The 14,833-nt window shown below is 38.2% G+C and overlaps 1 protein-coding gene across 1 annotated transcript in view; it reads left to right on the top strand.

The window, feature by feature from the left end:
* The window catches only part of EPC2 (enhancer of polycomb homolog 2), a 51,519-nt gene that overhangs the window by 7,727 nt on the left and 28,959 nt on the right, over positions 1-14,833 (top strand). Inside the window, exon 2 of the mRNA XM_052791378.1 lies at positions 11,201-11,360. Coding sequence (XP_052647338.1) covers positions 11,201-11,360 — 160 coding nt within the window. The remainder of the gene's footprint in view (positions 1-11,200; positions 11,361-14,833) is intronic.

Genomic DNA, 14,833 nt, shown 5'->3' on the forward strand with positions numbered 1-14,833 from the left:
GTAGGTTTCCTCAGGATGAGGTGTAATTCCATGAGGAAAGCTTAGGAGAACATTTTGAAATCTGCCTCTGCTCTGTCACTGAGCTCTGGAACGTCTCAAATGTAGGTAGCAATTTTTCCTTTTCTTTCAATTTAAGAAAACCTTGGAAAGAAATACCTTGGGCAGCTTCAGCTGTGCTTTGAATTATGTGGTGCCAGATTTCACGTTGCTCCTGCTTGGCAATATTGAGCAGTAGTCAGCTTTGTACAATTTCTGTGTTGATTGAGATTGGTTGAGATGTTCTGTTTGAATAATTTAGATCAACAGACATTAAATCTGCTTATATTAATCTTGGTTTTAATTTTTTTCATAAGAAAGATCATTTTGATTGGTGTTAGACATTCAGAAGGTTACTTGTAATTTATTTTGCCAACAAAGCTAATAAACTCTGCCTTGTTTATACTTACTTGAATGGTTATATGCCTTAGCATATTCATCATTCTAACTGTTCAACTTTTTAAAAGATGAATAACACAGTTAATATTTACGTAAATGAAATTACGGTTAAACCTTAGGTGTCTCAAAAGCCATTGGTGGTGAAGATTAATTGTAGAACTGAAATTTCTATAACAAGTAGAGAAGAACTGAACCAGAACTGAATTACTGTGTATGAAAAGGAGCAAGAAGTAGAGAAAATAATTTTATGAAACTAAAAGTAATATCAGTATAGACTGTCATAATTTTGCATTTAATGTTGACTAGTTCTAAGTCAAAGAAATGAAGTGTTTTTAGGATATACTATTTTGAATTTTTTGTTTTAATCTGTTTTGCAAATTCCTACTTGTTAATACCTAATAATTACCCTACAGTGTGACTGGAGATGTTGGCTTAAAATACTGTACCTGTTCATGACAGAAGTGCTCTAAATATAAGGGAGCAGAAGTTCGCAGAAAAAAATCTGAGTTCTTATTTTTCCTAATTTATTTTGATGCAATTCTAATTGTGATTAATACATTTACATGAGTAAAATGCCTAATCCTTTAAGGTAAAAGGAGAGATTACCACACCTGATTCTCATTGTTTTTTTTTTAAAAAAACTTATGTCTTCAGAAATAAGCCAAAAAGGAAATTCCTGGAGTAAGAATTTTGCAGTTTATTAGGTAGAAATATGCCTTTGGTCTGTTATTATTTTAAGTGCACACTTCAGAGTGGAAAGAGTAGGTGAGCTGATACCAGAGTTGTATCCTCTCAGATAAGTTACTTGGCAAAGAAAAATGCCATTCCCCACCAGTAAATGTGTGAGGACAGAATTGGGTTGCTTTTGTCTAATATTTATTTCTCTGGTCTCTGAAGTTTGGTGTGCTCAACACCTCACCAATATGTCTACCTCAGTAGAATTTTTCTCTGTAAGGTATTTTCTCATGTTTATGTCATCTTCGATCGCAAGGAGTTAGGGCTTACCCAGCTTGCCTTGTGAGACTGTTCTCCAGTTCATTAGATGTCACTTTTCTGTCAGTTTTCCACATCACTAAACTACTATCTCATCATGTCTACTGTGACACACAAAGTAGTTCACGTACGTATCAATTCTTAGCCAGCATATTTAGAAATGCTTCCTCCCCCTTTTTCCGAAGTTGTTTTCTGTTTACATTTTAATTTATAACTTGGTTTTCTTAGCTTTCTGCTGGTTTTGTGGCTGCAACTCATACTTTTTGTATGTTTGACCAGTTTGAGTTGCATAACAAAAACTATTTCTACTTAAGCATCCTGGTAATGTCTGATTCCCCTGTGCTAAACTTAGATACAAACAAAATACTGGATGTCTTGCAGTGGTATCCAATGACTAGATAAGTAAGAGAGACACTGTTATTAAAGAAAGTTAAAAAATAGTAATATATATGTTTCTTGAGTTAAAGGTGTTTGTGTTAAAATGGAATTTTGTAGTTAATTTTTAATAATTTTAATTCCTACCAATTACTGTATGTGTACGTGTGTTTTAATTAATTTTTTTTAACCTTTTTCTAAGTTGTCCTAACTTTAGAACCAATCTCTGGTATCTCTTGTGTTATTATAATATGATTGATTTCTGTTTGGTTCATCAGGTCTTCAGCACTCCAGGTCTCGTCACTTTGGTGAGGACATTTGTTTTAAAAACTCTGTAAAATACAAATTCTCTGGTATTGGTGTGTGTACCTCAGTTAAATAAAAATCCATAATAAGAATTTTGGATCCTACTCCTGGAAAGAAAATGTTACAAGTCAGAAGGTTAGATGCGTGGCGCAGTGAGAGGGGGAGAGGTACTGTAAGCAACTTGTTCTTGAATGTAAAAGTTATACCTGAAACTTTCCAGGAAATTGCATTGCTGCCCAAACTCTTGGTAACTGAACTTCCATGCCAAGGCAGTAAATTCTGCTTTGACCATAGAAATTTATTTTTAATGTACATCTTTCATTTAAGGAGTCATACATGTTCACACCTCTTGATCTTTGACCAGCCTTTAAGCTTCTGATAGGCACCAGCAAGACAAGACCCCACTTAACTTGTGTGGCATGAGAGAGAACTGATGTTTTGAAAGACCAGATCCTTAATATTAAGGTAACACAGTTTCTTTGCTAACAAATATCATAGAGCAAGTAGCCTCAGACATCTTAGCCACGTGGGGCTCCTGAGTGGCTTCAGGTTGAGGTTTCTGTACCGGGACCAGAAGCAGCGTGTGTTGTTACGAAGTTGTTGGGTAATACAAATCTCTAATTGTGGGATGAAGCGAGGCAGCAGCCGCTACTGCGCTGCCTTTCGCAGGTCCTTGTGGCCTCCCAGAAGGGAGACAGATCCCATGGGGAGCTGTTACCAGCTTCTGTTGGAGAATTTCCCTTCTGGTGACTCTTCTTCTCCTCTTCTGCAAGGAACACAGTTTTGTGACTTGTGGTCACATGAAGGTTTTGATGTGTGGAGCCAGGAATCAAAACTGACTTCAGATTCTGTGTATAATAAAGTATTTAATAAAGGGGAAAACTAGTTGTTGTGGAGTATCAGCCTTTTAAAATACATCATGGTGTTAATTGACATGAAAAATAAAGAGAGAGTATGTATGTAGGTGTATACCTTTCCATCCTAGCTTGTCTGACTTGGGACAATCAAGTTATGCTAATTGAAGCGGACTGTAAAGAAAATAAAAAGCAATTCCTCAGATGCAATTTGTTAACAATCTTTTCTGTGTAGGGTTGCATTTGGTATGTGGTGAATGATACAAATGTATCACAAGGAGCTAGATGAAGACTACTTTCTATGTCTTTTGACTAGATGTTACAGTATTTGGAACAATTTTCTCTTAAGCTCATGCAAAAGCATCTTGGGGAAGAAAGGTCCTGCTTTTCAGGAAACACACATTTCTCATAAAGTACCATATTCAGCCTTTCCAAAAGGAATTTTTAATAATTCAATTTAATTAATTGTTATAACAATAATTCTACTTTTAATAATTCATTTACGTTCACATTTTGGCAGACTAGAAACTCATATAATTAAATGTGGCTTTAAAATATAGTGCTCTAGTTTGGTTGGGTTTTTTTGACATTTCATAAACAGTGACAGTTTTGTGTCAATGATATGCTTATAAATAGTGAACAATCATTATAGGAATGAGAGATTGCTCATGTTCTCATACATTACTACTGTCCCACTCAGTAGGGTAATATTTGGGATGTCTCACAGTTGTTTCATGTCCATTATTACATAGGATGATTGAAATCTTATTGCTTGCTTTTTCTGCATTAAACTTATTTAGAGCTTGTTTTGTTTTTCATGCTGCAAGGTTAACTGAAGAAACACAAAAATGATTGCGATATCCTCTGGTCATCTCGCTTCCCCTATGCCTCCATTAGTGTCTCATGGGCTAATTTCCACTCTTTTTTCCTAGCTTGCCTGTAGTTGCTTTGTAGTGCCTAAATTGGCTTTAGTCAGACTGCCAGAGAGGAAATGAAGGAATTTTGGGGGGGCATTTTTTTGGTCCAAACTGTTTTTTTCTTCGTTTAGATACACAGCTCCTATGTTGACCTATCTATCTAGACATGAAGTGTCATCCAAGGATGTTGGGCTCAGTTAGGTGTTGCTGGTGGCCCTTCTGTTCTATTGTTTCAGCCTACATCAGCATTTTTGAGATAACATTCAGGTGATTTGTCTATAATCAGATGATTTGTATGTAAAGTATTCACAGAATGGTTCGTCTTTGGTTTTTAGATAGCACTAGTGTAGCTTTGTGAAATTACAATTGTTAAAGAACTGGAAAAGGTAAGAAAGTGACAGAAAAGTGTTACTTTTTTCTGTTGACATATTAGTTCACTCACTTCTGAAAGAATAGAATGACTTTAGAGTAGCTAAATAATAAAATCTTACCTATTCCAGGGACTTCTGTGAATTTTTAGGATGGGGTAGTACAATTTGATACACTAGGCCACTGCCTCCTTCAGTGAGTTACCTGTAACAGCAGGCTACCATTCGTATGGGTATTTTTGGCCTGTAGACATAATTAGGCAGTATGGAAAGCAAGCGTATGGTGAGTGGTTCTTGTGATTATTTAAAAAAAAAAAAAAAAGGGTGGAGGATATAATTGGAAAAACATGATATGGCCAAAAGTGAAACTGAGAGGAGTTTCAGTCCTATAAAGCAGCTTTGCTTTGGGTGCGTTGATTTGAACTCAATATGTGAATTTTTGTTGTTTGCCCAGGTCCCTGCATTACTTCATAACTAATACAACCTTTTAAGGGCACCATGTAGCATGAGGAAACAGTTCCAATTACTGAATAGATTAGTTCTCCATTGGATCAGTAGAAAAAAAAATATGATCAGCTTTGCTAATTCACTAAAATATTTGCTTTTCAAAATAAATTGGAAATGAAACAATGAGTTTCTCCTAAGATACTCATTGCTGTCTCAAGGCTGAAAATTGCTGTGGTGCACAGACAGGTTTCCTGCTCTATGTGCGACTCCTTATTTCAGTTAACTGTTTTCCATCCCAGGGCAGAGGGATGGGAAAGAAAGGAAAACAGGTCTGTAGGTATGTTCCCCCCCCTTTTTTTTTTTGTTTCCCCTCTTAAGCCTTTCAGCTGCATATATCTGCTTTCAGTTATGATAATGTTAAGGCAAGAAGTCAATCATACTTCAGGTAATTAGTCATAATTTTGTTTATACTAAGTTGACATGTTCAGGCATCTCTTTAAAAAAAAAAAAAAGGAGGGGGGGGCAGCTTTGCCAGTAAGCTACTAACAGCTCAAGGAGAGGTTCATCCTGTTGGTGTTGTGGAGACAAATTAATCCTTCTTGGTAGAAAATATCAAGCTCTTTCTGCACTAAGGAGGATAAATATTTATTGGCCATGTTTTTTTCTGGCAGTTAGGGATTGAAAGGGTTAACTGCAGAAGAAAGCAGAAGATGGTGCTTGAGTTTACACTTTTATCTTGGAAATCTTTTATAAAAACCACTCTGTGTGTGTGCAAAGAGGGAATAGATAGGGCTGTGGCTTAGAAGGGGAGAGGCTTTTGATCAAAGTAGCTTTTGAGCTTCGTGACACTTTTTTCTGTAAGTGTTGGCAACAGGTGTTGCTAGCTGTGGTTGAGACTGCAAGATGAGTCTGCAGATTTCAGATTAAAATGCTGTACTTTTTGTTTCTCAATCTCCGTATTAAATATAAAAACGTCAATTTGTATTTCCTAATTTGAATATAATGTTAAGCAAATAGGTTCTCTAGGCTTTAGTAAGTTTTCCTTGTTTTCTTTGCTTTAATTCTGTTCTTGATTGCAGGTGGATTGGAAGGCTGACTCTAAGTTGGCCTAGAAATAGCTTATTTTGAGTAGGTAAAGCTGTTAAATTCACTTTTCTCTTCCATTGTACTTACAGTGGAGTGCTATGGGGTTAAAGCCATCTATCTTGTTAACAGGGTGGATTTTAACAGTTAAGCTGTGGTATGTTATGTTTTGTTTCCCTTAAGTCTCTGTAATATCTGTCAAGATACTTCTTTCATTCAAGTCTACAGTGTTGCAAATATCTAATGTAAATTGTGTCACCTGAAGCTCTGTTGTGAAAGGACTGGCAAAGAGGAAATTCTTTTCTGAAATAGTGTCACCGTAAAGTGTACTATGTTTCGTTACTTTCTACCTCACAGGGTAAATGTAAATATTAGTAAGTGAATAACAGTGGTGAAATAACCTTTTAAAGAGTTGTAGCATCGCTTGTATGCTATAGTTTTAAGGAATGAAGAAGGGAACAGATATGTTTAGTTCTAAAGGTTCGTCTCCTAGGGTGGCTGTATCCAATATGGGATTGCTCATTGCAGTTTCATAATTAAGACAGATCAGCTTTTCAGTGTGAAGATGGTATTCAACCATAGGCATCTCCAACCATGTTCCTCCAAAAAAAATAGCACACTTATTTAAGGTATGATGAACTCTGTTTCAGAGAGAGTACTGTGGGGGATGGCAACAGGGAACTTAAAGGATAAGAAAAAACCAAACTGGTCTGTAGGATCTAAGTGCTCTGTTTTGCAGCAGCAGGATGAAAGGGAGTATATTGGCAAATACATTTCTAATGGGTAAAAATAATGTTCAGTATCAATCACTGTTTCCCTTAAAGTTTAACTAAATCTTTAGGAGAATATTACCTGTTGACTTATTACTATTGTTGAACTGTTTTTTCATAGGGAAGAAACTCCCTGATAGAGCATGTGAAACCTGTGGTATTTCAGGGGTGAAAGGACATAGCAGTGAAGGTACCTTGCTCTGATTTGGGCTTTGAGCCTGGTTCTGAACGTGTGCAACCAAAGCTAAGTATTTTTAGGTACCAGTGTTGTAGGATTTTTTGGCTTTCCCCTCTGAGGAAAAATTAAAGCAAGGTTTGCAGTGTCTCAGTGTGGGTTCAGAGGCATGATTTCAAGTCTTGTTCTGGACTAAAGCTGATACTTATTCTCTCTGTCAACCTTGTTGTGAATGGCTGTCAAGTCATTTGGATTGGAGCTTCAAAGGTGGTGGTGTGAGACTGCTAGGTGCAGTGTACTCTTCTGTGCTGCTCTGCACAGAATGAGTGGATTCATGCTGGCAGGACAGGCTGCCTACTCCAAGGAAGACATAGTGGATTATATAAAGCCAGTGACTTGAGCAATTTGCTGTAAACTGTTGTCAGTATGGTTTTTGTACAGTGAAGGTACCTGCATGGCTGAGGTCTGTCTAGAGAGATGAACCTTTCACTTGGAGAATAATTTTTTTTAATGCGTAAATATGGTAAAGCAGCATTATTACGTTTACTAAACATTTAGATATTTCTAATTCTGTTATGCTGTTAGTTGAAGAAATAGTCCAATCTAAGCTGTATTTGTTTGAAATTTTTTAGTCATACTAGTGAGAAAGGTTTGGATGTGCTTTTTAAGGAATTAGTGGGTAATAACTCTTTGACAGGTAGTCCTTTTTATTCCCATGGCAGTGTGTTCTGTTTGCCATCATCACTGTTTCCTCTAATGTTCAGTCATTCTGTATGAGATCTTATCTCCCCTACTTCAGAATGAAGTACAAGTTAAAATATGGTGTACGTCTTTCAAAACCATAAGAAAAGGTGAAAAATAGACAAAAAGGTGTATTGGTATACCACTTACTAAATCTATCTTTAAAAACGCTTTTTCAGGTTTAATAAAGCCATTTAATTAGACCAGTTTTCATATAAAAGTCTTAAAAGTTTGTTTAAACAGAACTGTTCCAGGAGTTAAAATTTATATTTTCCTTAACTTCACTTTCAGCAGAAAGAACATCTTCCCCCTGCCATTTTAAAAATTACATAGCTTATCTATCTCTGTTGAAGCTCTACTGTTTGATGAGTGACAATAATAGCGTTAAGACTTTTCTGTTTGAAAGCTGTGTTATGCTTGAAGGCTTTTTATAGTAAAGTGAGTACTAACACCTATTGTCAGATTTTCCTTGGGAACTCTTTGTATGCTTACTAGCAGTGTTACAAAAACTGAGAATCTGAATTATTCATCTGCACTGTGTAATGGGCTGTGGAGCCAAAAGATGTTTTGAATTTTGGTTGCTGCATGTCCTTCTTCACTCTTTCTGAAAGTTAAACCTTATTTACCCATTCATTACTTAGGCCACTGTGGACTAGAGTGGCTTCTCTACAAGTTATTTAATCCCATTTTAGAAGAGTGTCTGGGTTTGTTTTATTTTGGGGGTGCGGTGGGGAGCTATAAGTTGGTCAGCTTCGGTTGGTTGGCTGTGTAAGGAATGCATCCTCAGCACATTTGTCAGTGATCCTACATTAGGAGGAGTGGTTGGCTTTCCAACAGTGGAGCGTCCATCTTCGTGGATGCTGAGGAACTTGAGGACTGGCCAAGCTGAAACGAAGTTGAGTTAGAAGTGCGCAGCTTCCGTACCTGGGGCAGAAGAATAGTGCTGTGCATCGATATGGGCAGGGAACTTGCCTGGCTGATGAGCAGCACTGATGGAAAGAAAGGACCAGGTGATGGGCCAGCAGTGTGCGCACACTGTCTGTCTAACGCATGCTGTAGACTGGGCTATGCTAGGAGGAATGTGGCAACCAGATAGGGAAGTTGTGATGCTCCTCTACTTGTCAGGGGTGAGGCTGCTCTTGGAATGCTCTTTCCTGTTACTCTGCTTTCCCCAAATTTCTCAAAGATGTTGAGAAACTTGAAGATAATCTGTCAGTGGGCTGCCAGAGTGCTGCTTAGACTGTAGCTACTCTGAGGAGAGGGTGGGGGAACTGCTTTTGTTACTTCTGGCAAAAGAGGGTTAGTACGTCACTGAAACAGGTTACTTAGAGGGGCTGTGGAAACCAGAGGTTTTCAGGACTTGAAAAAGTCATGTCTGACCTATCTAGTGTTGGAGATAATCGTCTTCAAGTTGGAGTTGAACAGATAACCTCCACAAGTCCTTCCGAACAGCGTTTCTGTGGTACTCCTGTGTACTGTGGTGTTAACTGTTAGGAGACAACTCTAGGGACATCAGTTGAAAGCAACACAGTAATGAAACAAATTTTATTTTAATTGAATTACCTACTCAGCACTGTGAAACTCTCCAAGACACATTTTAATGGTGGAGTGACAGATTTACCCAGTATGTAGTAACTCAAGCAGATCACACCAGATATCTGATTGCATACTTGTCTTAATTCTAATAGCATTCACTTGGGAGCCTGATAGTTTGATTTAATGTTGCTTCATCTGCTGCAGGAGATTCCCAAAGCTGCTCTTCCAGTCACTGATTTGTTATATTCTAATTTTGCAGAAATTGTGTTATTTGCGTTTCTGCAAGATCTTAGTATTTAAGAGGGAATAATTTCTTAAATATAATTTACATATTTTTAAAGATTTGCTTTCATTCACTACCCTTTTTTTAAATAATGTTCTGTAGAATTAAAGAGGAAGAAAGCCTATTCTTGAGAGAATTTACCAAGTGTGTAACACAGAATCTGAGTGCAAAAGACTGCCGTGTATGCCAGACTGCATTGCAATCGAGTTATTGAAACGCTGGCTGGTTCTCCTGTTTGTGGTGTTGATGCCTGGCCTCTTGTGAGGCAGGATAGTTACTGGTGTTAATTGTGGGGAGGGGTACCCCAGAAAACCAAAGGAAGGAGACAGGCTAGCAAAGTTTTTTTTTAGTTTTTGTTTTTGTCCCCCCCCCCTTCAGAACAAATACTCTTTGTAGCAGTGAGGTGTGTGGGAATGGCTAGAGGATAACCTGAAGCCCCTGGAATAGGCAAAGTAAGGTTGTATAGATCTATGACAGAGCTGAGCTTCAATTTCAAGTTGATGTTCTGCTGTGCCATCCTTCCTCCCCTCAAATTTTGGAAGCTGGAGGCAAGAGCGCTGCAGTGGGGGTAACAGTGAAAGGACAACGAAACGTACAGGCCCTTGGTTCTGCTAGAGACTAGTAGTTAATCTGCTGTGAGACTGCGGTTTGCTTGGTTTGTGTCTGACTTACATGGATGGAGAGCTCATGACTTAACTTTCCCAAGTTGATGGCTGTAGTGATTTCAGATCTCATCTTGGTGAAGACTACCACTCTTCCTCTTTACTGGACACAGAGAAGGCAGCATGTGCCAATGTAGCCATTTGGAGTCTTAGCACGAGACATTTTTGTAATGGTTTAAATGAGTAGACTGCACGGGAGGGTCTGAAGCATACACATGCACTGTACAGCTGCCTCTGGCTGAAGGAGGGAGACAGTGAGAAGGGTAGCATTCAAAATCATCTCGTCATCTGACAGTCTGCCAGACAGGCTCCTCTTGTTGCCAGTCAATTCATATCAAGTGTTCTGCAGGCTGCACTGAAATGATACGTAGATGGTAGCATGAAGCAGAATACTGCATTTGTACTGGTTTTCTCTGCCAAAGTTTAACAGGAGTATTGATGAAAAATCTGTGAGAGAAAAGCCACAGGTTAGTGCTAACTTGCAGCAGTAGATGAGTTTCACTGGGTTAACTAATAAAATTATGTGTGAAAAAATCTTTGTAAATTAATACACTTGTGATCTGTGTTTTACTTTAAATGATTCTGTAGCAATTGACTCCTGTCCTGTAAGAATAAAATGAAGTGATACCTGTTTAGGGAGTCCATGCTTTTCAAGTGTTATTCTGTGAGGATTACTCTTTCTGTTGCTCTTAACTAGCTCAGCTTCTAGAGAAAGCAAGCCAGTCAGAATTGCTGGGTAGACAGGAATGATGAAATTAGCTATTCTTTTGATTTGAATCTGTTGCTTATAATACTTCAAAGGACTTACTATGCATCTGTTAAATGATCTTGCGTAGATTTTTCCCAGTGACAGGTTTTGATGAATTTGGCTTATATCAGGCCTAATTTTCTACTAAGGTTATTTTCTGTAGTTTGAATGTTTGACTTTTTCCCAGTCTGGTAGAAGGTGTGTGCTGTTGTCTGAACAAAGGGCTCTCTTCATATGTTTGTAGGCTTGCCTTACATTCACTGGAGCTCTAAGATTCCTATCGGTTAGGAACCCTACGGTATACTAAGTGATGGAAAAGACATCTCCTGTCACCAACATAGAAGCAAGCATCCTGCTGTCCTCTAAAATATAGTAAAGCCTCAACTCTTTTATCTGGGTCTCCTGTAGAACACCAAGAAAACAGTAAGAGAAAAGGATGACTATCTCTGTCTGCACTTCTATATGCTGATAGCTAAATAAATAAACTCTTAATTTTTCCTCTTGCAGGAACATCATTTGCAACGGGCTATCTCAGCACAACAAGTTTTCAGAGAAAAGAAAGAGAGCATGGTTATCCCAGTCCCTGAAGCGGAGAGCAATGTCAACTATTACAATCGTTTGTATAAAGGAGAATTTAAGCAACCAAAGCAGTTCATTCACATTCAACGTAAGTTAACAAATGTTGGTTTTGTTCCTTCCCCCCCCCTCCGCCTTCATTTAAATTGAGTAATCTTCAGACAATCTTGAGGACAAAGTTGCTACAATATTCAGAAAGTGGGAAGACTCAAAAATCCAAGGGGGATTTATATATGTAAATTCCAGTATGTCTTCTCAAGTTCTGGAAGAATTTAATGTTGAAGGTAAATGTGAGGTTTTTCCTGCTGTATTTGTTTATGGGCTCAGTGATGATACTATATGTCTATGTACAGTAGCTGGCAAGCCTTATCCTGTCTGTTGGTCATCCAGTATTGCTGATAAAGCCATTCTTTTTTTTTTTTTCCCTCCTATTTCTAAGAAGGAATAACTGAACTAGCCTGGCTGCCTCCTAGTTGCTTATACTAATGCATGGAGTGGAAGAGGGGTTGTCTTGCTCACTGAATGAGTCTGGAATGCCTTTTAACTCAAAAGTCCTAGATAAATGGAGATCAGTAAAACAGAAGGGTTTTTGTAATGAGATCAGCCTTCATTTGACTGATCATAACACAGTTCTTGAAGGTTCAGTTTCAACTGTGGTAACAGTGGAGTTCAAGCTGTTCATTATATCATGGATGTATTCTGTGCTATGGGTAACAGTTATTATTCCTCTGCGTTTTGCTAAACCTGTAGAGACTTCCCTTTCTGTAGGCAACTCTGAGCTTATTTTATAGATAAAAGGAAGTATTCTGTTGCATGAGTGTAGCTTCCTATGTCTTAAAAGATCTAATTAATTAATCTAAAGTTGTAGTTAGTTATAGTGGTCTCTGGATCAATTTTAACACTTTTTTGGTTGATGTTCTGTTGGCAAGTGACACACATTTATAGTTCAGTTGTTCCTTGGTACCCAAACCGTGTTTGTCCTTTGCAGCGTGTGGTTCTAGGGGGTTATTTTGTGACTTGGACTTCTCCCAGGAGTTATCTTTGTAGCAAAACCTTAGATTCAATCATTGCAGGGGCTTGTTAGTCCTTATGGTAAAGCACAGACTCAGTCCTTGGTCTCTGCAGAGAAGAGTTGGCTCATCACTCATTTATGTTTTTGGTTCTTAGTCGTATTGGAAAGACTATTGACAAGGGTGTGCTAAAGCACCTTGAACAGGAATGTTGTCCTCAATTGTTAGTTTTGGGGTTTGTGCGGACAGTATTGATCTTACTGAACTTCATCTTGCCAGGCAGAGCATGTTGGTAATCTGTTCCTCCGGCACTTTTTTTCACCTACCTCAACAAGAGGCCGTTGATCTGCATGTGGATTTGAGCAGAGAAAGCATTTTCTGTTAGTGTGTCTTCTGCTTATAGACATAACTGAAATTGAAGTTAGGCAAAGCCAGCTGTATATTGAAGATCGTTGCCATCATTTCTCACCAACATGGTGAAATCTCCCATTTTTTCCATGCACTTACAAAATAATACATTTCTGGAAATAACATGCTCAAGATTCTCTGTGATACAGTAGGGATCATACTGGTAAGGTGAGAAATGAGCTCAAGAAAATTGATTAAGTATTTTTCCCCTTAGTAGAAGAAACAAACCTGCAAGCAAGGCAGGCTGAATTAACTGAAATGAAGCTGCTGAATGAGGAATGTATTTTATTCTTTTCTTTGTTGGATGTTGCCAGAAACACTGTAAATATTGTTAATAAACATGTCTAAAAGTGTTAAATATATTATGCCAAAATGTTCTTTGTCTTGTTGAGACTCTCAGTCTTTCTGGACAGAATTACAGAAGGTATTTGAGCTGAAGATAAACATCAGATACTGCTCCAAGATAATTTTTCCCACATATTCTGGTTGGAGTAGGTGTGATACAAGGCAGCTTTATCCTACATAAACTGCTTAGAAATCTGTTTTAATGCTAAAAGCACAAAGAGCAACAATACTTACTTTGGCCAGGGAAGTTATGTAAACTGATAGATGCCAAGAGGCCACGTACTGTAATCCATACTTACTGGTGGTTATTTCTAGCAAATTATGTTTTGCTCTTTGTCTGGTAGCCAAGGATTTTAATATTAAACTTTACCAGTGTAATTTTTTTTATTCAGACCAGTGGTTCCAAGCAGAGAAAAGTGAGTTTCTTTGTGAGGCATGGAATTCATGAATAAGCATGGTTCCAGGTCTTAGTTGACCTAGGTAGCACCATCTCAGGTGACTTTGAACTGAATATAAAACAAAAGCCTTGAACTATTCTAACTGTTCCAGTATGCTTAATTATATTCCAAGAAAGTTCGTAGTTTCAGTAACATGGTGATGCATTGTAAGTTATTAATATGCAGCAAAGAGAATAAGTTAGTGCACTTGTACCTATGCTAGAATTACAGCTAAGTGGATGTAAGAAAATTAGTGTCCCTAACAAAAACAATAAGAATGGAGCAAAAAATACTTTCTGTGTATATAAATATATTTTACCTATGTGTGTCTATAAAGGGTAATGATACTAAACAAATGCTTTATTGTAAGTAACGCAGTCTTATTGTTCAAATATAGGTCAAATAATCTTCATTAAATTGTGTGGGATGACCTCTAGTCACTCTTCAAGTGTGTGCATTTCACATAATTAAGAGTTGGTCATTCTTTCTTCGTTGTGTGTTCCACATTTTTAGAGGATGCTGTAGCAGGATCTGCTCAGGCTGCAGGCTTGCAGCCTGGGTATGTAAAACATGTACTTGCATGATCCCTCCCCAACTGAGGCATTCCGGTGCAGGCAGGGAGGGCTGGAACCTCTGTTCCAGTTGGGTGCTGCAGACTTGCCATTGAGGTGGTGTTTTGCTACTTTGTTACTACTTTGGATATAATTACCATGATGTGGTTCTTCATTTGCCCTTGGTCAGCACAGTTGTATCTGCTGCCATCAGGATGAGCACTGCCCACTCCTTTCTTACTGCCAGTGCCTTTCTGGTGGCAGTTGTGTTCATGGGTGAGCTAAGTCTGGCAGGTGATCTAGTAGAAAGCTTATCTTTCATTTTTTGGTTAGGTGAACCTCCATATTTGTCAGTTTTCTGTCTTGGCTCATTGCATGATTGCTTGTGTTGGCACAAGCAAGGCGGTAGGAACGTGGCTTGCTGGGGAGGGAAGCTGGTGGAACTGCTTGTTTCGGTGGTAACTCACACCGATGTCAGCTTAAAGTGACTCTGGAACCACAGCCTTAATTTAGTTAGCTAAATGAAATTAGTTAATTTAGTTAAGTTAAACCCAATTTAAGGTAACTTAACTTAAAAACAAATAGCACTTCTGCAAGTTAGTCTAAACTCGGTTCCCAGGGGAGCTCAAGTAAACAAAAGCAAATCCCTCTGACAGGTACTGCCATCCGGAGTGGTTAAAGTGGCAGAGGATGTAAACTAGGATGTTGGTTTTGCAACAGCAATTAGCGAGCCAGCGAGTTCTGAGCATTCATATGAGGTAAATTTTACTGGTAGGATCACAGGCGCCCTGTCCAACAGTGCACTGTAGAAAC

The sequence above is a fragment of the Harpia harpyja genome, chromosome 7 (assembly GCF_026419915.1).
Source record: "Harpia harpyja isolate bHarHar1 chromosome 7, bHarHar1 primary haplotype, whole genome shotgun sequence".
NCBI lineage: Eukaryota > Metazoa > Chordata > Aves > Accipitriformes > Accipitridae > Harpia > Harpia harpyja.